Source organism: Gossypium hirsutum, chromosome D01, assembly GCF_007990345.1.
Source record: "Gossypium hirsutum isolate 1008001.06 chromosome D01, Gossypium_hirsutum_v2.1, whole genome shotgun sequence".
NCBI lineage: Eukaryota > Viridiplantae > Streptophyta > Magnoliopsida > Malvales > Malvaceae > Gossypium > Gossypium hirsutum.
In genome coordinates this window covers 55,389,147-55,413,537 of record NC_053437.1, presented here as the reverse complement: position 1 = coordinate 55,413,537, position 24,391 = coordinate 55,389,147, and the positions used below count along the sequence as shown (strand labels likewise).

Sequence of the window (24,391 nt, the reverse complement as noted above, 5' to 3'; positions counted from 1 at the left end):
TTTATTTCGAAAAACCTCTCCCTTTTCATTACATTTCATTCGGCTCTTATAGCCGATTTTACTACTATTTTCTACTGTAACAGCCCGATTTTGGGTCTAGTCGGAACAGTGGTTTTGGGACCACAAATTCGACGAGGAAAAATGTAAGGGTCTGAATTTTCAAAGGTGTCGGAACGGTGATTCGAGATCACTAAATTCGACAAATAGGTAGAAAATATTATTAATTTAGTGAGTATAAGTTAAATGTGAAGTTAGGAAAATTTTTGAAATAGTGAATAGTACACTAGAAATAAATATTACAATAATTAGAATCGAAAATGAGGTATCGAGACCTCAGGGATCTTAAATCGAGCCATAAATATTTTTATAAATATTTATGTAGGGTTAAAAAGTTAGTATTAAAGTTTCGTTAAGAAATTTTAAAGTTCTGATAATTAATTGAACAAAAAGGACTAAATTGTAACAAATGCAAAATTATGGGAAATGATTAAATAGCTTAAATGATAAAAGGAAGAGGGCTTAAAAGGTCTATTTGGGTTGGACGGCAAAGGCATGAAATCAGCAACAAAGTAAGGAGAATTAAGGGCAAAATTGGAATATTGTAAAATTTACTTAATAAAGTTAGGACCAAAGTGAATTATCTAGATTTCTCTTTATTTTTCTGCATTCTCATCAGCAAAAACACCATAGAAGGGTTTTCTTAAGCTGGTTCTTCCTATTTTTACTTCAGGTAAGTTCAATTCTTGATTATTTCTTGAAAATTTTGTGTTTTTGTGACTTTTACAACTAGGCCCACTTATTGTATTCATTAGTTTTTGATTCTACGAAAGAAGTTGAAAGTTTCTATGAATACATGCTGGAAGTATATGATGATTTAGCATGGAATTAGAGCTTTAAATTGTTCATATGCTGATTTTATTGAAAGAATTGAATAGAAAGTGAATGTTTGGAACCTAATAGTAAAAGAGTTTGAAGATAGAGTTATATGTGGAAATTCTGAATTTCAATAGTTGTGAAACAACTTATAATGTCTAGATAAATTATTAATTGAGAAAATTAGAATAATTGAAGGGTTAATTGAGAAAGGATCGAATTGTATAAACTGTGAAATTTGGGGCAAAATGGAAATCAATATTTTGCACTAAAGCAGTTTTGGACAGCAACAGTAGTATAACTTTGAAAAATCACCAAAAATTGTGGAAATTGAATTAGAGAGTGAATAAAATATTAAATTAAATCTTATTGAGTCTAGTTTCTCATAGAAGAAATGTTGTAAGCAATGGAATTGTAAATCATGAGCTATAATAAATTTTGTGAGACAATGTCAGAATAATTTTGGGTTCCCCTGTTCTGACTTTGGAAAATTATAAAAAATTGAATAAAAATAATTATGAGTTATAATTTATATGCTTAGAATCCTTAATGAATTTATTTTCAAAAGAAATAAATTAAAACATCATCGGGATTCTGTACAATTAGCTAACTCATTTTTAGTGAAGGGTGGTCGGAGCTGTCAGATAGCAAAACGGGGGAAACTTTAAAGAATAAACTGTAATAATTGGATAAACCAAAAATTTTAAAAATTTTATAGTAAGAATATATGTGAGTCTAGTTTCAGGGAAAATTTACAGATATTAATTTGGAGCTCTGTATCTCTGGATAAAAATAATTTAGTGACTCAGACTCAGACGAGTAGCTTGAATTTTACATACAAGAAAATAGTGAAAGCATGAATAATGTTGTTTAAATGTGTTATACACATTAAAGATGAGGAATGGAGAGGAGGTGGAGGAAAATTGGGAAATATATGAATTATTTGTGTATAATTGGTCATATGCTTGATTATAATTGATAAACGATGAAATAGAAATGATGCTTATATTTGTGCATTATTGGTCATGGTTTAAGCTCATGTGTGAAGTTTCATAGTATGTGTGTATGGTATATTCGGTATATGATTTGGCATGAAATAATGTCATGAATGGTTTATGAATTAACACATTTTGGTAAGCCTGATACATGAATAAATGTTGTGCTCATCCATGCTTATAATGCTTATGCTATATGTGTATTTGGCTAACATATTTGGTATACATGCTTAGGCTTTGGCCAAGTAGTGGCTAGACTATGCCACGTTAAATTTATAAGTTATGCATTGAAATGGTTTATCATGTGGTTAGCCCCAAAAAGAGTTATGTTTAAATACACTAGCTTGCGACTATGGTTGAATGATATGTTTATATCTTGTGTGATGTGCATAGAAAACGAGTGTGGAAAGATAATGAAAAGTAAGTTCATATGGCTGAAATTTAATGATTAAATGTTAATTTCATGAATTATATAATGTATGATGAAATATATATTTATTGATGAAATAAGAATAAAATAAAAATGGGAAACTGAATAAATGATCAAATTGAGTGGAACGCCGGATTTGAGTACTTCTGATCAGTGACAAATGACAAAGTGATAAGTGATAGCTTTAGCTACCCTTATCTGATCAAGTGACAAAGTGATAAGTGGTAGCTTTAGCTACACTTATCTGATCAAGTGACAAAATGATAAGTGGTAGCCTAGTTACACTTATCTAATCAGGGACAAGTGATAAGTGATCATACGTAAGACCATAGTTATACTATGGCAAAGTGGAAGTGAAGTACTCAATTTTCCGTAACTGTTCCCTAATTTGATTAAGGATGGTAAGTGACAAATGGGCCCAAAAGAATTAAAGTAAATGGATAAGTGGCAGTGTATTTATACCAGGATGATGTTGTTATTTTAAAGTGATATTTTCATTGCAAAATTGAGAATTTCATAAATGTGTTATTGAATGGTATAATCGATAAACGTTGAGTTAAATGGTAAATACGTATTAGTGTTGAACTTAATGTCATTGAATTGTACATGAATTAAATGGAAATTGCTAGTGATATGATAAATTGTGAGCATGAGAAATTGCGAATTGAATGAAATGGAGATGAAGCATTGAATTACATGAGTATGTATCGGGTCTCGCAGGCCCTAATTATTATGATTATAATATTTTGAGGATATATTGTGAAAAGTTATAGAAGCATGTTAATTATTTTGAAAGTTTTAATTTAGATGAAATTTTATAACTCGGTTAAATACGTTTACAAGTGTATGTGTTTTAGTAATGCATCGTACCCTATTCCGGTGTTGGATACGGGTAAGGGGTGTTACATCTACTGTCTTGCTTCTGTGTCTGTCTCATTTTTGCCTTGTTTGCAGGTTTTGGCAAAGTCAACGAGCGTTGGAGGGATAACCTTGGCCGTTTTGGTGCAAGGCTTACAAGCGGTGGCAGAGGAGACGTATGACAGCACATGAGAGCAGCAAGGGCTGCGGCACCCTAGGGTACTCTGAAGGCTAGGGTTTTTTGAAAAATTTTAAGTTTTAGGCCACTCGGGCCATTAGGGTTTTGTAAAATTGGGCTAGGGTATTTTGGGTTAAATTTGATTGTAAATGGACTCTTTTTGTTTATTTTTTTTGGTCTTAGGCCCAGGCCAAAATTGGGCCTTACAGCTACCCCTCTTTGCTCGTTGTCGTGTAACGAGGACAGAGCAAAGACATCAAAAGGGACCAATTTTGCCCGGTGTTGTTGAATCTTGACTTCCTTTGATGCTTCTCTTCTTTAGGTAGCCTCCTTCCAGTTCACTAAGTCTTGTTACTTCGATGCGTTCCATCGCGCTTCAAAAAGATATGACTTGTATCCTCAATCTGCTCCACTGCAACTTCAGAGAGATAAGGTTTGCTATCTTCAGTCTGCTCCACTGTAACTTCAGGGAGATAGGATTAGTAGCTTCAGTCTGCTCCACTGCAACTTCAGGGAGATAAGACTCGCTATCTTCAACTTGCCCCACTGCAACTTCAGGGGGATAAGGTTAGTGATTTCAACCTGCTCTACTACAACTTCAGAGAGATAAGGTTTGATAAGATCTACTCTACTGCAACTTCAGAGAGATAAAATCAGTAATTTATAGCTTCAATCTGCTCCACTGCAACTTCAGGAAAGTAAGATTCGTTATTGTAGCTTCAATTTGTTCCATTACACCGTCAGGGAAGTAAGATTCGTTGTTGTAGGTTCAACCTTTTTAACTACAATGTCGGGGAAGCAAGATTCACTGTTGTAGCTTCAATCTGTTCCACTGTACCACCAGAGAAGTAAGATTCACCGTTGTGGCTTCAATCTTTTTAATTACAATGTTGGGGAAGCAAGATTCACCGTTGTAGCTTCAATTTGTTCCACTGCACCGCCAGGGAAGTAAGATTCGTCGTTGTGGCTTCAATCTTTTTAATTGCAATGTTGGGGAAGCAAGATTCATCGTTGTAGCTTCAAGCTGTTCCACTGCACCGCCAGGGAAGTAAGATTTGCCGTTGTGGCTTCAATCTGCTCTACTGCACCGCCAAGGAAGGAAGATTCGCCGTTGTAGCTTTAATCTAATTAATTGCAATGTTAGGGAAGTAAGATTCACTGTTGTAGCTTCAATCTGTTCCACTACACCGCCAGGGAAGTAAGATTCGCCGTTGTAGTTTTAATCTATTCCACTATAACACTAAAGAGATAGGATTTGCTGCCTTCAGCTTTAACTCACTCTACTTCAGCTTTAACTTATTTCACGTCTTCTGTCTTAACGCTAGGGAGATAAGATTCGCTACTTTCAGCTTTAATCTGCTCCGCTACAACGCTAGGGAAAAAAGACTCGCTGTCTTCAGTCTTAACGCCAGGGAGATAAAATTCACTGCCTTCAGCTTTAATCTGCTCCACTACAACGCCAGGGAAAGAAGACTCATTGTCTTCGGTCTTAACGCTAAGGAGATAAGATTCACTGCCTTCAGTTTTAATCTACTCCGTTAAAACATCAGGGAAAAGAAGACTCGTTATCTTCGATCTTAATGCCAGGGAGATAAGATTCGCTGTCTTCAGCTTTAATCTGCTCCGCTACAACGCTAGGGAAAAGAATACTCGTTCTCTTCGATCTTAATGCTAGGGAGATAAGATTCGCTGCCTTCAACTTTAATCTGCTCCGCTACAACACTAGGGAAAAGAATACTCGTTATCTTCGGTCTTAACGCTAGGGAGATAAGATTCGCTGCCTTCAGCTTTAATTTGCCCCGCTACAACTCCAAGAAAACAAGATTCGCTACCTTTAGCTTTAATCTGTTTCACTGTAACGCTAAAGATGTAGGATTCGCTGCCTTCAGCTTTAATCCACTCCACTTCAGCTTTAATTTTTTCCACTGCAATGCTAAGGAAACAAGATTCGCTACTTTTAGCTTTAATCTGTTCCACTGCAAAGCCAGGGAAATAGGATTTGTGGTTTCGTCGATCTACTCTCTGGGGAACATGACCTGTAGAATCCATTGCATAGACCTATTTATGCCTAGTGTTTAGGATGTCATGATCACAATGAATCAAATGCTCCTAACTAGATGTGTATGTATGATATTTGCATGAATGTAGAGTGTCATTTTTCAAGAATGATCCCTTTTTAATGTTTGGGTTGTCATTCCTCGCTGTTCATCAAGGTTCTATCACTAATGCCTTCTTGTTCAGTCGGTATCTTTGACAGAAAAACCAAAGAAATAGTCACAATTTAGACTATTCTTTCTCCAATTCTTCTAACCCTTAAGTTGGTTAGTTCTAAACAATAGCCTTGTTTTAGGTCCTCGTACTATTTAGAAGCTTCCAGGGTAATATGCAAAACTTCTTTTGCTTGAATATTATCAGTCCAGTAATCCTTATTTCAATGAAAAATGCTTGAAAAGATTATCAAAATGGACAAGATGAAATTTTGTCGAGAGCAAAGCTCGAAATGAATAAATCAATTAAGATAGCAAATTTTGCTAGAATACAAAATGAGAATAAATTAATCAAGATGGCGTATTTTGTCAAAAATTTTAAAAAAAATGAATAAAATGGAAATAGGTGCCCCAGATATCGTAGCATGAGCTTCTCTACCCCAAACTTCTTGAGAACCCTTTTGAACTTGATATGTGTTTAGAAGTCCTAAAAGACTTTGTTGATGCCCCAAGATGTAGCATTTCTCCTTCTTATTAATTCGGAGAGGACAAGACTACCGCATGCCCCACCTTCGATCAAAATTTAAACTGCCCATTCCTAGGTTTTCAATTCAAAACCCTTTTGGTCTCAAAGCGCCCTTTGCGGGTTTTCACCTTAGCCTCTCCTTTTTTTTTCGTTCTTCTTTTCTTCTCTTTTTCTTTTCATTTCTTTTTTCAAGTGAAGTATTTATTGTTTGAATCAGAATTCTCAAGATTAGACATATTCTTGCCATCCATCTTGGTCAATATCAACGCTTTTTCAGATAAAGCCTTCCACATAAGGTCCTTTCCATTTTGGCATCTACTTTCTTCTGAAGTCCTTTTGTATGGAAAGGATCTTCTTCGATATTAGGTCCCACTCATGGAATTCTCTAGGGCGAATCTTTTTTTGTGAGCTCGCATCATTTGCTTTTGGTGTATTTGACTGTGACAAATAACTTTAAGCATTTCTCTTCAATTGGGATCGAATCCAAAATACTCGAAAAGAAAGAATCTCGACTTTACTGGGTAAAATTGCAATAAGCCAAGGAAAAAGTCGTTGCCCCGGTAGAGTTTTTTTTTACATCGTTCATCTTGGGGTGATATGGTGTTAATCTTAAACAAAATGCAAACTTCTGATGTCGTGTGGTTGTTCAAATTCAATGCATTGTCAGAGATGCTCCTTTTTGGCATTTCATACTGACATATGATTTTTCAAGAATTTGCAGACTGTTGACTTTGCGACATTGGCATATGAACCAGCTTCTGCCCACTTAGTGAGGTAACCGTCAAAAACCTTAGGCGAGATCGGTCCAATGACATCTGTGCCTCACATAGAGAAAGGCCATGACTTCCATTGATTCTTTGTAAGATAGATTCTTGTTCTCTCGTCCTTAACAAATCAGGAGATAAGCTACAGTCTCAGTTATCTCCAAAGTCCTAGGGTTTAATTTAGACACATATCCTGCTCAAAAGAAGACTCTGAGTCAATAGCAGTGTCACTCATATTATTGATATCTGGAGACCTATTATAGGGACGAAAGTAGATCCAAAGAATAAAAGAATCTAAGAATATTTATCTGTATAATATGATTATGAATGAAATGGAAACAATAAAAGAATATTTGCTCGAAGTGAGAAACAAAGATGCATTTTATTGAAATAAAGATTGAACATAAGCCTATCTCACAAAAGAATTCTTATTGCTCCTAGGCTTAGAGCAATAAGCGTGTTTTGGACATTACTCTAATTAGCTCTAAAAGGTATATGGATCTCTTCCATAGTCTCATTTTTCAAAACATTCCCAAGCATGTAAGGGCAGATACCTTATAAATTTTCTTCCCCGGGTCCCTCTTCGGGTGTGATGTTAGCATTCGAATTCCCCAACATTCCTTCCGGGCCTTTGGCTTCTTCAAAGAATTCCAACTCTTTATTATCCATTAGGTTTTGCACCAAGACTTTGAATTCAGTGCACTCTTGGATTTGATGGCCTCCTTCAACGTGGAACTCACAGTAACTCCTCGCTTCTCTGAGTTTCTCCCCTAAACCTTGTGTGATTAATCCTTTTTCTACCATCTTTTTCCAAATCTCCCTCAGTGGGGTTTTCACTTCTGCTACATTTGTCTTGATTCTCCTCCCTCCCTTCTCTATTATCGCGTTTACCCCTTTGTCAGAATAGTTGGGAAACAGATTTTCTGCACTAGATGGATCATCAAATTCCACAATACTCATTTTAATGAGTCTTTCGACCATCTTTTTGAAAGCAGTGCAGTTCTCAATCGAGTGTCCTGTGATTCCTGCGTGGTACTCACATTGAGCGTTTGTGTCGTACTATTTGGGGTACGTAGGTTGTAAAAGCTTCAAGTAGAAAGGGGAAACAACATATGTGTCAAATAAACTCTGATACAGCTTTCGATACGACATTGGGATTGGCACAAATTGGGGCTTTTCAATGTTTTGCTTGGTGCCGGATTCTTGTCTCGGGGGGATCTGATGGCTAGTAGTAACCGTCCTTGGCTGGCTTACGGTAATCAACTTTGAACAACCCTTGTTATACCTACTCACATTATTGCCCTCATTTTTACTCTTTCTCGGGGACTTTAAAATATTGATTTGAGAGTTTGACTCTCACCCTTTTCGTTTGTAACAATCTTCAGATTGTTTTGAGAACTCCACCCTCTCCCATTTTGTTTCCGCTAAATCATCAAATACGACAGGATTAGTAAGATTGCCCCTAAGGTTGGAACCTGAGCTTGTCAAGTAATTCACCGGTGTCGACGTACTGGTCTAGTATTGTGGTCGAATGTTAACAGTTACCCTTTGTGGATATGTATTTGGTAGTGCCTGGATGTTTGTTGGGGTAAAGCCTAGAAGATAAGCAGGGTTTTCATTATCATTCCCAAAGTGGACCGCTAGATTTTTTTCCTTTTTCTAACCCTCTATCCAATAACTGGGTTAACTGGCTCATTAGATTTCTTTGGACCTCTAACATCTGATCTTTCATGTCTTGTTGAAATCTAGTCAATTGCTCTTGCATCTGTATTTGCATTTGCTCTTATCTCTCTAATCTTTGGTCCAGTCCTTTAACTTCTGTTCGGGTATCGCGAGGGCGTTGGTTTTCCAGATTAACTCTTCTGAAATAATTTTACTCAATTAGGCTCTTTTGGTAGATTTTAATGTATACGATGTCATGTAATGCAAATGCGTGAAATGAATGCAGAAAGAGACGTTGATTCTGGTTCAATTCCATTATAATAACTTTGCTAGAAAACAAATCTCTTTACATAAAGCGAATATATATACGGCTTTGTCCTCATATTCCAAGCGAAAACAACAATCCCTTCCTTCATTCGAATGTTAGGATAAATCTCACGAATTTCCAATAGATGCCTCTACTAGCTCCTTTTTGCTTGATCCGGGCCACGACTCATTGTTCCCTCATCCTCGTGATGCTTGCTAGCTTCTTTAAAAGGTCTAGACATTGACGACTCTCGAATGGTCTTTGTCGACTTAAATCCTCGGGCAACGAAGCAAAGTCGTATAGTCCTCCATTGAACTATCATCCTTCTCTTGTTGTGTTTTCTTGGACCATATTCGAACAACCGCATTATTTTCCACTTTATCAAGAAATTTATTTTCCATGACAAGCTCTCTATTTAGAAATCGAACGTGAATCAAAACCTCTTATTTATGATGAAAATGCAATGCAATCATAACCAAAATGAAAGAAAGCAGGTTAGTACAAAGGAAAAACAAGAAAGAAAGAAATGAAAAGAGAACCTATTCGGGTGACCACTAGGGTTTGGCGTGGTTCTACCTAAGGTTGGCTCTTAGGGCTCACTATATGCGGTTCGGTTCTAAAGTAAAGGTACCTAAACCGGTAGATTCCTCGATCCTCACCCATTATAGGCTCGTACGGACTGAGTTCAGTTTAGGGGGATACATTTCCCTATGGCTACACGGAGATGAAAATCTCACGAAGACATAGGTATGGATATATCCCGAAAGCAATCCATTATCCTACACGGAGGTGAAGACCTCATGAAGGAAATAGTTTCTCACTTCCATGCGATGCAATATGCAGAGATTAAAAGACTTGAACCAATAAAGCAAACACATCAAAATAATGCAGACCATAAAAATGAAATGTAATGCAAGGATCGTAAATTTAACCCAAATTATCAATTTTTGACAAAATGACAAGAACTAATCAACTCGCGGCTTGACTCTCTTATTACGTCCCCAGTGGAGTCGCAAGCTGTTGACACCATTTTTTTGATAAAACGGGGTCAACTTGGATTTGAAAATGAAAACGAATATGGGAGTCGCCACCAATCCTTTTTGATAAGGTGTGATCGGGCCACCTTGAAAAGTGGTTGTTTTTAATAAACAATTTAATTTTATTAAAACAACAATTTTGGTCCACGAAATTCAGAAAAACGGGTTCGGGAGTCGGTTACGTACGAGGAAGGATTATCACCCTCGTAACGCCCAAAATTGGTACCTAGTTGATTAATTAATGTCTTAGTGTCGAGAATTAGAAACTTTGAAGAGATTCGAAATATGATCCTTGTATAAAAAATTTGTATAAATCAAATTACATGTTAAAACCCTCTCATTTCGGAGAGAGAAAATGTCATACCCAATGAGTTAGGGCATGATATTTCATATCCTCAAAAATGAGCTTGTCCTTGATAAACTTATGCAATAAAATTCAAAAGGATATTCAATTGCTTAAGTCAGATGAAGAAATTGTAGTCCAATACGTTAGGGCACGATTTTTCAAAATTCTAAACATTAAATATTGCCTTTATTATGTTTTAGAAAAATCCTCATCTCGAGAAAACAACATGTCATATCCAATGCGTTAGGACACAACGTATCGAATTCCCGATAATGACCTTTTTATTTATTTTTTTGATTAAAGAGTATTCTCGATTATTTAGGTTCAATGAAGAAAATTGGAACACAATACGTTAGGGCTCAATCCTCTCGAAGATCCCAAATACCGAGTTTTACCTTTATTTTTAAAATTTTCTTTTTTACAAATTTGGGTAAAAATTGATGTAAAGCTAAATTTGATAAATGAATAAATGCCGCACTAATAAATGCAATAATGAATACGACGATGTGAACATAGATAACACAAGCAATCACAACAAAAATAATAAAGAAAGAAAAAAAGGACAAATCGATTACATATAAAATAACAAGTAAATAGACAAATAAAACTAAAATGTTTCTTTTTTAAAATGATAATGGACATATAAATAAATAAACACCACGTGAAGCAATTATAACAACAAAGAGAATAGATAAAAAATATAAAATATAAAAATATATATATGTACATATAAGAAATTTATATGTATGTGAATAAAAGAAATATATATATCAATATACATATTTTAAAATGTAAAAAAAAATAAGTATGTATATAAAATTATGAAGCATAGAAAATATATAAAAGTATGTGTATATATATTTATAAAAATTAAGAAATATGTACGTATATGTATATATTATAAAATGTATATATGTATATATATAACAAAATTTGAAATTTAAAATGTATAAATGAATAAATAATAACACAAGATTAATGGTATAATATAATAATGATAATAACATTAAAATAATTAATTAAATAATAAAATAGCTAAAAAACATTGACTAAATTGAAATAAAAATGAAAAAATAGGGCGGATTCGAAAATAAATAAAAGGGGAGGACCACATTGTATGCGCGAATAATAAGGAGGGACCAAATGGGCAATAATCCCGTCTCACCAAAACGTACAGCTTCAAGGTGGATCGAATTGAAATCTAAAATAAACTAAAAGGGTAAATTTAAAAAATAAGAAAAACCTAAAACAGGGGTCAGATTGAAGGAAAGCCCAAAAGCAGAAGGACTGAAAGGGTAAATAGACCTTCAGTCCAAAAACGCGCCGATCTTTGGGGCCCATGGGTCGGATCTCGGGTCGCCTTAAAACGGCGCAGTTTTGGCGCTGAAACCCCTGGGTGAAACGACGTCATTTTGTTAGTAGTATAAAAGTTAAAAATTTTTAGAAAAGGCTCATTTTTTCCCTTCTTTCTAAAAAAAAAGACTGAAATCCTCTCTAGCTCTCAACCCCCTCCGAACGTCAGCCCAGGATCCGACCGATGGCCACCGTGACGGTCGCTTGCCGCTGGCGATGGCGCCGCCGTCCACGGTGGCCGGAAAAACCAAAATGGCCCATTTTAATTCCCCTTTTTAAGAAGAACCTTATTTTTGGTTCGAAAACAACGAGATCTCGGCAAAAGTCAAGCCAAAGCACAAGGAAACCTTTCGGTTTTCTCCGCTTTTTTGCGACCAAGGTAAGTAAAAATAAACCTTTTTTATGTTTCATATATAAGTGTATGATAGAACTCGGAGAAAGAAAAAAAACATAAAATCAAGGCGAAAAATATCACCTTTTGAATCTTAGATCCGAAACTTTTTTTTGAAATAACTGTTATTTTTTTATTTTCTTCCTTTTTTATTTCGAAAAAGCTCTCCCTTTTCATTACATTTCATTCAGCTCTTATAGTCGATTTCATTACTATTTTCTATTGTCTTGCTTCTGTGTCTGTCTCATTTTTGCCCTGTTTGCAGGTTTTGGCAAAGTCAACGAGCGTTGGAGGGATAACCCTAGCCGTTTTGGTGCAAGGCTGACAAGCGGTGGTAGAGGAGACGTCGGCAGCACATGGGAGCAGCAAGGGTTGTGGCGCCCTAGGGTACTCTGGAGGCTAGGGTTTTCTGAAACATTTTAAGTTTTGGGCCACTCGGGCCATTAGGGTTTTGTAAAATTGGGCTAGGGTATTTTGAGTTAAATTTTATTGTAAATGGACTCTTTTTGTTTATTTTTTTGGTCTTAGGCCCAGGCCAAAATTGGGCCTTACATGTATCAAAGAAAAAGAATTATTAAAAATATAATGAATATAATTTTATTTAATTTTTATTATAGAATGTAGTTAAGAATATAAAAATGCTAATATGAAAAAAAAATCAAAGGCCTTTGTTGTTAAGGGTTAAATACAGCTTTGTACAAAAAAATTACTATTTAAACTTGACTTAGGGTGAGTTTGGATGGACGGTTGGGTGCGATATGATACGTTTAGCTTACTTTTTGTCTAACGCTACAATATCTAATCTCACCGCCACCAATATTTTTACACTAATAATAGATAAACGTACCTCCTTTTAACTTCAAATTCACCTTTTAACTTAAGTAATAATATGATGTATATTAACAAGGATAATAAAAAATCTGAAAGAGTTTAGGGGTGAGGGCCGGTCAGCCTTTTAACTTCTTTGTAATATTGAACTATAATTCCTATATATATATATAAATAGAGAATTAAATTTTAAAATTTTAATTACGTGTCATCTTTAATTTATTGAAAATCTATAAAATTTGGTAAAAGTAATATTGAGGTTTTTGTATTAGGAGTTAGATTGTATTTTATTCTCTCTACTTAAAAAATAGATAAATTAGTCTCTATATATTAATTCAAATGAAATATTGGCCCTTTCTGTTAAAATTTCATCCACTTGTACTAGCGGTCAACGAAATAAGCAACCAGTACAATAAGAAATGCCACATGTAAATCATGTCGACATACATGGACCGGTTTTAACAATAGAAACGGTTGAAATTTTTAATAAAATGACCAATTTACTCTTTGATTAGGATATAAGGATTAATTTACCCATTTAAATAGAATATAGGACCTCCATGATACTTTTACCTATTGAAATATAAATTTAGGCGAGATTACCATTCCCACGGCTAAGCCCTAAATCAGAAACATGAACTTGATTCAGAGTTTTGGTTAAGGAGATAGAAAATTAGTAATCTCATATCATTATGTCATAAGCAAAGCAGAGTAATTAAACAAAACACCTTAGGAAAGTTGAAACCAAGGACCAAAGGAGAAGCCGATACATTGTTATTGTAAACCAAAGTGGCACTTTTCTTATACTATCACTACTTTCTTCTTTCTTCTTTTTCCTTTCATAATAATATACCTGGAAATAGTGGGAATTAATTAAGTTTATACCTTCAACAAAGTAGTAGGCAAGAGAACGGTGAAATTACATATTACCTCTCTCTATCATAGAAACTGATTCAAATTAGTTCTTATACTATCAAACATATCAATTTAGTCCCTATACTAGTATGAAAGAATCAAATATGGCTATTTTAACAAAGTAAACATTTACTGTTTAAAAAATATCATTCAATGTTCTAAATATTAGCTTTGTTAAACATTAATTAATACTTTTTAAACAATAAATGTTAACTTTGTTAGAGTTTAGTCTTATTTTATTCTTTTTACTAGCACAATGATTATATTGATCCGTTTAATAGGGTATTGAATAATTTGTACTAGTCCCTATGATAGACCTACCAATCCCTTGCTCTTCTAACTTTTGAAATTTGGTTCCTCTACTTCTAGTTTCAGAAATGTAGTCCCTCTACGTATCTAATTTAAAGATTAGAGTGAAATTGATAACATTGTCTTCTATTAAATATGAATATGTGTAATCAATTAAACTTCAAATCTTTAAACCAAAGGTTTGAATACTAACATGTTACATATTCAAATTACTCAAAATCCATTAACAGTATTATCAATTGTACTTTAATTTTCAAATCAAAGGGACTATAATTTTAAAAATAAAAGCAAAGGGACTAAATTTCAAAATAGTGAAAAGTACAGGGACTGAGGGCATATTTAAACCTGAAAAAGAATTACTAATAGTAAAATAGTATTAATGGCACCTAGTTCAGCCCATGGCATATTTATGGGTCCAGCTCCGAGCAGTAGATTCTTACTTTAATTTGTCAGCTTTGCACATACGAGCAATCTCCGGTACAAGAGGATCATCAGGGTTTGGGTCGGTTAGCAGTGAACATATAGACAGTAAAACCTGCATTAGCCCAATATATATAAATATAGCATTTAATTAGTTTACATGTTTTTTTTTCTTAACTACATTTAGGGGTGAGTAAAATTCGATTCGAAAAAATCGAAAAAAATTTAAATTTCAAGTTAATCGAATCGAGTTATTCAAATTATTTGAGTCAACTCAAATAAGTAATTTGAATTTCAAGTTTGAATCGAGTTAAATTTTACAATTCGAATAACGGATTAGTGCAAATACTCTTTTAGTCCCTATCAAGTTTGAAAAATAAGCAAATTGGTATTTCTCTCAACAAAAATTACAAAAAAAAATTCAATATAATTTTCAAAAATTCAAAACAATTTTTAAAATTCAAAATATTTAAAAAAAATTTCCAAATTTTATATTTTTTAGAAAAATCACAACAAATTCTAAAAAATATAAAAAAATTTAAAGAAATTAAAATTTTTCTAAAATAATAATTTAGGGATCTAAATAAGTCAAGTTATCATGCTAAAGTATTTTTTATTTTGTTTTGAATTTTTTTAAAATATATATGATTTCAAATTTATGTGTTTTAACATTAAAATAGGGTATGTTCTATTTTGGTCACTCTAATTTTTTTCTCAATTTAGTCACTTTAAATAAGATAATTATACAAATTAGTAATTGTTAAAATTTTCATTTTCTTTTAATAAATTATTGACGCGACATATTAGCACATTGAGTGATTAACATGTAGCATTTTTTGTTGACTTTTGACTAAAATTTAGGACCTCTCTATAAAGTTTAGGGGAAAAAGTTTAGGACTAATTATAGGGAGGTCCCTAAACTTTAGTCAAAAGCCAACCAAAGATGTCACGTACCAATCACTCAATGTGCTAATGTGCCACATCAGCAGCCCATTAAAATAAAACAGACATTTTAACAGCAGTCGTACAATTATTTTTTTTCGAGTGACTAAATTAAGAATAAATTTTGAAGTGACCAAAATAGGACATGCCCTATTTTAGAGTGATTATGCGTGTAGTTTACCCTTTTTTTTTTTCTTTTTTCTTAATTTTATTGATCCAAGCTTTACCTACCTTGGATATGGTGAGTGCAGGACTCCATTGTTCTTTGAGAATGTCTAAGCAGATATTGCCATTACTGTTTATGTTGGGATGGAAAACCTTGGTCCTGAAGGCAATCTGAAAAACAATTTGGTGAACATTATTATGTTAAAAAGCCCATAGAGATGCATTAGGTGCTAGATTATGGTACCTTAGGAGGTTTAAAAGGGTAATCGGGAGGGAAATGGATGGTCACAAGGAAAACACCACCAGCATATGGACTATCATTTGGACCTATAATGGTTGCCTGCCAATGAAACATATTTTCACCCACTGGACCTGGATAAAGTACAGCTTACGTAGTGAATTTACCTTGCAAACAACAATGGAGATTAGCTGCTATGCGATTTTGTTTCTTTCTAACTCTTACCTGCACTGCATGAAGCTGGAGGATCTCTTTGCAAGTCCTTGAGCTCCTTTAGTATTCTTTTTGACGCCATTAATAAAGTTCTTATATATATATATTCAAGAGGGAGAATGGGGAAATGTAATGGAGAACTTCAAAAGGGGAAGATGGTAGCTTTATTTAATGGAGGAATTGTAGGTGTTTGTGAAAGAAAGAGGTCCACCAATTCTTTACATATTGATGAAAGTGGAAGGAAAAAGTTGGTATTCTAGGTTAATGAAAGAGAATCGAAAGAAAGGCACCTTCCGATGCTTAAGTCGACAAAAATTGAATGGACAAAGACAAGTTTAAGTGCCCTTATCTCATTCCTTTGTACCATCTTTTGATTTGTGCACCCCCCTTGTTTGATGGACTTAATGATTGGGTACAACTTGAAGAATCAACAACTTTATAAAAGGAGGAAAACTTGGGAAGATATTAATGGCATCTCATGTATCTTTATTTATAATTTTCCGGTATAAGAGCAAAAGTTATCTAAAGATATAACTCGAAGACTTTTCCAATGACTAAAATGGCTATGCCATTTTCTAATTCATCTTTCTCACTATCTTGGTAAGGAGAATTATTTTGGTTCATATTCGCTTTAACTTCCTCAAAACTGACTAATCATCATTTTGATTCATATAGAAGCAGAAAGATGGCATCTCAGTTCATCTTTCATAGAAATCTGTAAGGCCAATGAGATCAAAGAGAACCATTTGTATAGAACACCATGTGGAAGCAACAAACAATCGAACCGAGGGAACTACAGCAGTCTGACAATAAGGATCGAGTATATATGTTGGAATTCGATTCTCAAACCTGCTGATTACCATCTTTTAAGCATGACTCTTGCAGTTCATGAACCAACTAGACTCGATCCGAGGCTCATTCCCTTTCTATCCGTATAAATTCAATGTTAGAAGGGAGAACGGAAGTGGCAAGATGAAGTAGAAGAAACAATATTCAATCAGGTAAGCAAAAGAAATTAGTGAACTCCAAAACCACAAATATAATATTAGTTCATTAAAACATACTAGATCAGATTACATCACAAGAAACAATAGGAAACAATTTCTCCATGTTTCAGTTAACAGATCAAACATATCTAAACCCAAAGTAACTGAAGGAAAGTGTGAGAACACATAAAGGGCCATCAATATACAAATTCAAAAGACAATCCATGAGAGAAAAAAAGAAAAGAAGAGAAAAGAAAAAGCACAAATTTAGATGATTATAGGAAAGATCCTAGTTCTGTTAGTTCAGACTACAAACCAAAAGGAGCTATTTTCTCAAGGTGAGAAAGAGATGATAGACATGGTGAGAGACTAACAGATTTATGTGGCTAAATGGGCCATGATATCCACCCCGGCATCCATAACTGTTCATCACGTGATCACAATATCGAGCAGGCTTTTTGTGACTTTCTCTTCTTTTTCTTCTTCTGCTTTGGTGGCTGGAGAACCACTTTGATGGCCGCATCAAAGACCGCTTTCACATTCTGTATTTCAAGAAGTAATTAACATACTTCCAAGGCTTGTAAACAAAAAGCAATGGTAGATCAGTCGAATATGTACATACCTGCTGTGTCTTTGAACTACATTCAATGTAAACAGGGGCTCCAATCAGCTTCCTTAATTCCTCCCCCTTTCAACATGAAAAGTTAAAGAACATAGTCAAAATTAGGATTCGATGTTATCAAGTATCAACAGGAATGGCCAATAACGGAACTTAGAAATTATTACTACAACAAGCAGCTGAGAGTACCTGGGCTGTGGTAATGGGCACTGCTCCAGGGTGATCTACGAAGAACTGCTTATCATCCCGAAGATCTACAGTAAGAAATGTGGCAGCTGTTAATGAAACATAGAGTGGCAGCGTTTAAGATTAACATTGGGTTCATTCTTTGCTTGTTATTCATTTGCCATGGGATTTGTAATTTTTTCTATCAAACCTTGTAATGGATTCGTTCCTCCATGATTAATGATTCAAACCACTGTTTAGCTAGCTCAAGAATATAAAATGATAAGACTCATATGAAACCAAACCTGAGAGTGAAATTTCAATAAAAGAACATAGACCAGGCCCAAGTTTTAAAAGTTTTCTGCTTATTTCTACCTTTCCCATTTTCTTCAAGCATCTTCCTCTAAGATGATGAATATTATATTTGGTTCATATTCTACTTCAGCATCTCATAGGATTGGTTCACATCGACTTTTATACAATTCCCAGAGACTTAGTTAAAACCAGTAAATAGCGGTCCCAAACAGCTGTTTTATCAATGGAACTTTAGTTTTAATCTTGCTTGGTCCACGAGTTGGGGAAGGGTGGGGCTGGGGAGGACATAAGAGCATCGGAAAAAAGTTACTTTTGATGAATCATTAGAAGAAACAATTTAGTGGAGGATAACATACTGCAATGGACTGTAGCAGGATTTGAAGTTCTGCAAGATTAAGTTCCAAAGTATTCTTTCAAATACATTAGAAAACATACTAATTAGAGGAAAATTCAAAAAAGGCAAGACTGATTTCAGGTTTCTGTCAAGATATAAAAGGGTGGGCTTGGTTGAGTAGAAAACTGATAGGATGGAAAGAGGGAGTGGAAAAGTGAAAAGAAATTGCTTGGTAGGAAAAGAAATAAAAAAGAGGATCATTTTTCATCCTAATACATAACAACAAATCATTCCAAATTGGAATGATACGAGTACAGAACATGAAAGAGAGATGTAAGTTCAAATTTATGCATTTATAAAAGTTGCGCTTTCTTTTGTCTCATTTTTCAACTCTATCAAGCAATGAATGAAAAGAAATTTACTTTCTTTTTCAAGTTTCCATATTTCTACCAAGCATAGTAGCACACCAATGGAAAGAAAATATATATTTTAAATCTTTTTTTTTTATTTTTCTACTCTTTCAATTTTCCATCTTTCCGATTTTATTTCCACTCTACCAAGAAAGCCTAACTTCCACAGGACAACTCAAGTAAGTTTTCCAAATTTGTCATATTAAAGGATTCTTTCAAATGCATTACAAAGCATGCTAATTCGAGGCAAAGTTGGAACAGATGGACTTGTTTCACATTTCTGCAACCACAGAAGTTTTTCCTTACTGAAAATAAGTTAACAACCACTGTGGAAGAAGAAGAGGCTAACCTCTACTGTTTATATAAAGACAAAATGGAGGAAGGTTTGGGCGAAGGGCAATAGTAATTGAACCGTAAAAGGTCTAATTGTTTGCTCTCTTAACAAGAAAACTGAAAGAAAATAGCAATAGTTGTAAGGGTGAAGGAAGCTTTATAGAAGTCTTGCAAATAAAACACCAACATATAGAAACAAACGCTTAGGATTTTACATGCTAGAACGGACTAATCTTACGAGGCAAGGAGGCATCTAAAGGACTACACTACTTCAGCCACCAACAGGAACATCTGCCCTTCTCTCAATGGCAACAAAAAAGGGTGTTGGAAATATTGCAAACTTTAGCATTCATTAGCCTTACCCATAACTCATTATATGAAAAGAAAATAAGAAAATCATTGCATAAGAGCATACTGAAAGGAACAGATCAAGACATTTTAAAGTATTGAAAATAAAGATTGAAGTAGAATCTAACCAAGCTTAGTCCCAACAAGAATAATTGGAACACCAGGTGCATAATGCCTCAACTCCGGAATCCACTGAGGATTCAAAAAGAAGACAATGCATTAGCAGATCAAGTAATTGAAAGTATCTTGTTCAAAAACCGGTGAAAAGCTTCTAATAACAAATAATCTCACTTTCTTAGAAACATTTTCGTAGCTGGCTTTGCTAATGAGAGAGAATGCCAACAAGAAGACATCTGCTCCACGATAGCTCAAAGGTCTTAATCTATTGTAGTCTTCCTGGCCTGTTCCAAGACAAAATATAAACAATAAAATCAAACCTACCACAATAAGTATTCTAAGATATGAATAAGGAAAATTAATGGAATTGAAACTTACCAGCAGTATCCCACAATCCAAGATTAACAGTGTTGCCGTCCACAACCACATTTGCGCTAAAGTTGTCAAAGACAGTTGGCACATAATCCTGTTTCCCCAAGACATTGCATAGGATGTGGAAAACATGTTATAACCAATCTCTCCAAAAGTCATCTTAAAATAATCATAAGAATAAAGCAAGAACTAGGCAATTATGATCATAATGTCATCAATCAACTCTACATGAAGTTAGGTTTACTAAAAGAACAAACTATATTAGACACATTTTCTGGACAAGAGCATGAAGAAGTAACCCTCCAAGGACCCTCCAAGGACCCTCCAAATGCATGAAAAACTAGAAAATTTGAACATATACATACCGGACAGATACTCGTACCCGATACACAAGATTTCCAACTAACATAGATGGCCATAACCCAAGATTCGCAGTAATGAAAGCACCTATTATGAAATCTCTAAATGAGACTTTCTACCAGCAATAGTTTCAGATTTAGCAATTTGTTTTCTTTCTCCTCCAGCAAAAAACAGGGGAGTAGCAGGATATAATGTTTCCAGTTTTAACTTTTGACCTTAACTCACTAATTGAAATGAAAACCTACAAGACAAAGAATCTTTATCCTAGATGATGCATCATCAAAACACAAACAGAAGAAATAAGAAGGTATAAACCACAAAAAGGCAATAAATTTTCTGCAAGTTTTTGAAGCAAAAAACCCTAAGAAATTGCTCACTTGAACACAATTTACGAAGAATGATTCTATTATTCAGAAAGATACTATGCCCCAAATTCAAGATTCCAAAGACAAGTACAACAAAATGGGAAAAAGAAACAAAAAAAAACCCAATAAAGAAAGCAACTTTACCAAAGTTACATTGACCACCAGAAACCAGTGTAGGGTCTGCTTGGTGGCCAAGAAAATAGGGGAAACAAAAAGGGAAAGAAAAAGAAAAGAAAATCCATGATAATCCAAGTAAAGAAAACGTTAAGGGCCAGCCAAACTTCCTTTTCCATTCCCCATATTTTCTCAGAGACCAAACAAAAAAAATGGGTTAGTTTCTTTCTTTTTGGAACTCACAGTAGGGAAAGTATTGCTGGTGTAGGAGATGAGCATGCAAGTCTTGCCGACGGCACCGTCACCAACAGTGACACATTTGATGAACCTTGATGCACTCATTTTACACCCACCGGCAAAAGTGAAAGTAATTTCAGAGATGTTCCTCTCCCTCCGCCGCCGCCCCCAAGGTTATCTCTTGCTTCAATTATTGTCCAAAACAGTAGGAAAAAAAACAAACCCAAAAACACTGAAATGAAGAAGAAGATGAAGGACTAAGTAAAACTGGAAGACATCAAAGACATTGCCCGAAAGAAAGAGAGAGAATCATTAGGGAAAGGAAAGACAGCTCTTGGACAGCTATCTGCTTACATTACAACAATATATTTTCCATAAATAATTTATTATTTATTTTATTATTATACCTAAAAAGTTCATTGAAGGGCTTATTGAGTTATTTCAAGTATGACATATTTTTAAAATTTTAAATTAAGTATTTATTTGTTTTTTTAATAATAATGTATTTTAATGATTCGATAAGAATGATTGAATGACAGAAAATGCAATTAAAAGGAAATTAACAGTGAAATAAGAAAGTTCTGATTTTTTTTAAATATAAATATCTGAAAATGGGAACAAGTATCAATCTTTTATTTTAATTTGAAAAAGTATTAGTTATCCAAAATTTTAATTTTAATTTCAATTTCATCTTTAAATTTTAAAATAATTTTAATATTTTATATATCCTCATGTTCGGAGATTTATAATTACCTCTTCCAATAATATTATTTTCAAGAATTAAATATTTGTACGATATCAATCAAATATTTTCATTAGCTTAATTGTCAATATAATTGATATCTATCAATTTGTATCTAATGAAATGCGTTTTCTAAAACAGATGACATGTGTATTAATCGTGTTAACAAGGAAAAAAAACATGTCATTTTCTTTTAATACGTTATATTTATATTGTGCATGTAATAGATATACATATATACTTGTAATTTGGGCTAATTTAGAAGAATATGCCCCTTTTTTTATTATTTAAATAGGCTTTTAGGCCATTTTTTTTAAATTAGAGAAATAGACCGTTTTTTAAGAGAGCTGGATGCACTTTTTTGAACGTTGGCAATGGTAAAAAATTTTAAAGACCCCAACGATAATTTTGTTTCTTATAAATTTCAGGTCATTTTTCATTCTTTTCACTCAAATACAACTCTCTCAATTCTCTCAATTTTTTTAAGTTTTGTTCTAAATTATTCGATCCGCTTGTTTAAAAATATTATAGTTTTATTTAATTATTTCGTATATTATTCGTTTTGATTAAATTTTCACGAATGGCAACCTCTTTGATTCGTTTCAACAACAAGCACATTTATGTCGCTCAAGCGATAATTGTAAGACGATATTTTAAATTTCACTATTTTCAATTACGTTAAATTTAAATTTTTTATTTTTTAAATTAATTTATTTTGTCGATGTAAATAGGCGAATGATCGTGTTTTGGAGGGGTTCATAGATAACCTATCAAAGAACCCAGATACCGAAATTCGTGGTTACTTGCAAGACGCGAGATTCTTACATGTGCCTCGTATACTCGGAGGCTGCAAACTCGATCCTACACTCATCAGCACATTGGTGGAAAAATGGAGGCCCGAGACACAATTTTCATCTACCATACGGTGAGTGTACAATCACACTGGAGGACGTAGCTTTACAACTTGGTTTACCGGTGGATGGGCCAGTCATCATGGGGCCAGCGGTCGTTCCTAGTAAAGAGGACCTTTGCAAGGCATTTTGGAAAGGGTGTCGTATAAGTTTTACAGTGGCCGGATAGATATGAAATTGTTGGAAACCAATTTCAAATATCTTCCTTAGGACACGTCCGATATTGTCAAAGAATAATACGCCCAAGCATTCATTTTGAGGTTAATCGGGGGTATTTTAATGCCTGATAACTCTCAAAAACACATAAGGTGGTTACTACACCTAGTCGTCTTTAAAAAAAGTGGACGATTAAGCTGGGGATCAACCGTGTTGGCCATGTTGTATCGCAAGTTGTGTCGGGCGACAGAACTGAATAAGATGTCAATCAGTGGTTGCCTAATCTTACTACAGTCATGGCCTTGGTGGCGACTACCATTTCAACGTCCCTAAGTGAATGACCCATATACATTCTCATTAGTAACAAAGAGCAGCTCGAAGAACAGGTGGAACCATGAGCTGAATTAACATATCACTTGAATAGGTGGAACCATGGACCTATATACTTGTTGTTTATTTATTTTATGTTTTATTTAACATATCACTTGAATAGGTGGAACTATGGCCAAGTTACGTAGGACTACTGGAGTAGCTTAAAGATATCCGACTGATGTTAGATCAACGCTCGAAAGTCGAGGTTAGTTACTTATTTTTTTCAAACCTATAATAATTATACAATGATTTGTAAAATAAAATTCTGTATATAACAGAATTTACAATTGTGAACTACAGTTTGATGGATGTCGTACGCTGAGCTGGATATCATAGAACGCGTCCCGCTAGAATTTTTGGCCATTCGGAGTATATGGGACGTCAAGGTGTCGTTGATAATGTACACGATGGTGGAGATGCACGAATCAGATCAAGTGATGTGACAGTTTGGGTGGAGGCAACAAATTCTGCTAACACCGCGAGACATGGAAGCATTGTACAAGCTGGATCTGCAGAGGAAGACTGACGAGAATTGGAAAGATTACCACAAGGAGAACATTGACATTTGGGATCGTAGGATAAAATAATTACCCATCCACGAATCTTTTTTCTCATTGGACATGGCAAGCTATTTGGAGTGCATGCCCTGGTTCAGAGTCGCCGGCAAGCTATATCTGCTATCAGTAGAGTTGTGGAGTAGGCAACTTCATCAAAAGAAGCCACGATAAGCGGCCTAGCAACATAGGTCCGGAAGAGGAGTCGTGACGAGTTCGTCACTAGCTCCAACCCAACAAGCACCACTAATGTCTACGCCACATCCCAGTTAGTCCACTCTACTTATTCTTGTTCATTTCACTAACCCCGTATTTTTTCATAAGCACCACACTATGCACTATCACAAACACCCTACTTCTACCCCTTCCGCAGGTACATATTTTGGGGTACCTCCGTCTCCAGTATTTTATGCCCCATACCGACGCAAATGTCAAGCCATATGTCGACACATGTATCGTTATTTATGGCGACACCAATACCGTTATCAATGTTAATATCGATGCCCAGATCAATACGATGTATCCAAGTATTGTGACATTGTACAATTATTCAATGATAGTGTCACAAACACTCATCACGTCATTATTTTATCGAGATGGGTCATCGGCACCACCTTCTCGTAG

General features: G+C 34.6%; 2 protein-coding genes across 4 annotated transcripts; both read right to left on the bottom strand.

Moving 5' to 3' along the window:
* Positions 1-13,098: 13,098 nt before the first annotated feature.
* On the bottom strand, positions 13,099-16,826 carry LOC107922249 (SUMO-conjugating enzyme UBC9). 3 transcript variants are annotated; one of them, XR_005909534.1, is made up of 6 exons: positions 15,970-16,826; positions 15,751-15,878; positions 15,573-15,677; positions 14,420-14,514; positions 13,484-13,608; positions 13,099-13,376 (listed from the first exon to the last, which is right to left on the bottom strand). XR_005909534.1 is itself a non-coding variant. In XM_016852181.2 (5 exons), exons 1-5 carry the CDS (start codon positions 16,037-16,039, stop codon positions 13,557-13,559), a joined length of 450 nt encoding a protein of 149 aa, XP_016707670.1. In that variant the 5' UTR covers positions 16,040-16,826; the 3' UTR covers positions 13,429-13,556. The 3 variants fall into 3 exon arrangements, 1 of the variants encoding a protein (XP_016707670.1); XR_001691224.2 differs by lacking the exon at positions 13,099-13,376 and having other exon boundaries at positions 13,429-13,608; positions 14,366-14,514; XM_016852181.2 differs by lacking the exon at positions 13,099-13,376 and having other exon boundaries at positions 13,429-13,608.
* Positions 16,827-16,976: 150 nt separating this feature from the next.
* Positions 16,977-21,436, bottom strand: LOC107922248 (rac-like GTP-binding protein ARAC3). Its single transcript, XM_016852180.2, has 7 exons — positions 21,039-21,436; positions 19,963-20,050; positions 19,759-19,868; positions 19,596-19,659; positions 17,752-17,816; positions 17,566-17,631; positions 16,977-17,485 (listed from the first exon to the last, which is right to left on the bottom strand). Exons 1-7 carry the CDS (start codon positions 21,135-21,137, stop codon positions 17,381-17,383), a joined length of 597 nt encoding a protein of 198 aa, XP_016707669.2. The 5' UTR covers positions 21,138-21,436; the 3' UTR covers positions 16,977-17,380.
* Positions 21,437-24,391: the final 2,955 nt, after the last annotated feature.

Bases quoted from the DNA above. Each gene is read 5' to 3' on its own strand.
- LOC107922249 (XM_016852181.2), bottom strand. From the start codon at position 16,039: ATGGCGTCAAAAAGAATACTAAAGGAGCTCAAGGACTTGCAAAGAGAT. The intron at 15,879-15,969 runs GTAAGAGTTAGA...TACTTTATCCAG, and splicing joins TCCAGCTTCATGCAGTGCAG to GTCCAGTGGGTGAAAATATG. The intron at 13,609-14,419 runs GTAAGAATCTAC...CACTATTTCCAG, and splicing joins TGCAAAGCTGACAAATTAAA to GTATATTATTATGAAAGGAA.
- LOC107922248 (XM_016852180.2), bottom strand. From the start codon at position 21,137: ATGAGTGCATCAAGGTTCATCAAATGTGTCACTGTTGGTGACGGTGCC. The intron at 19,660-19,758 runs GTGAGATTATTT...TTGAATCCTCAG, and splicing joins ACGAAAATGTTTCTAAGAAA to TGGATTCCGGAGTTGAGGCA. The intron at 17,632-17,751 runs GTACTCTCAGCT...TCATGTTGAAAG, and splicing joins TGCCCATTACCACAGCCCAG to GGGGAGGAATTAAGGAAGCT.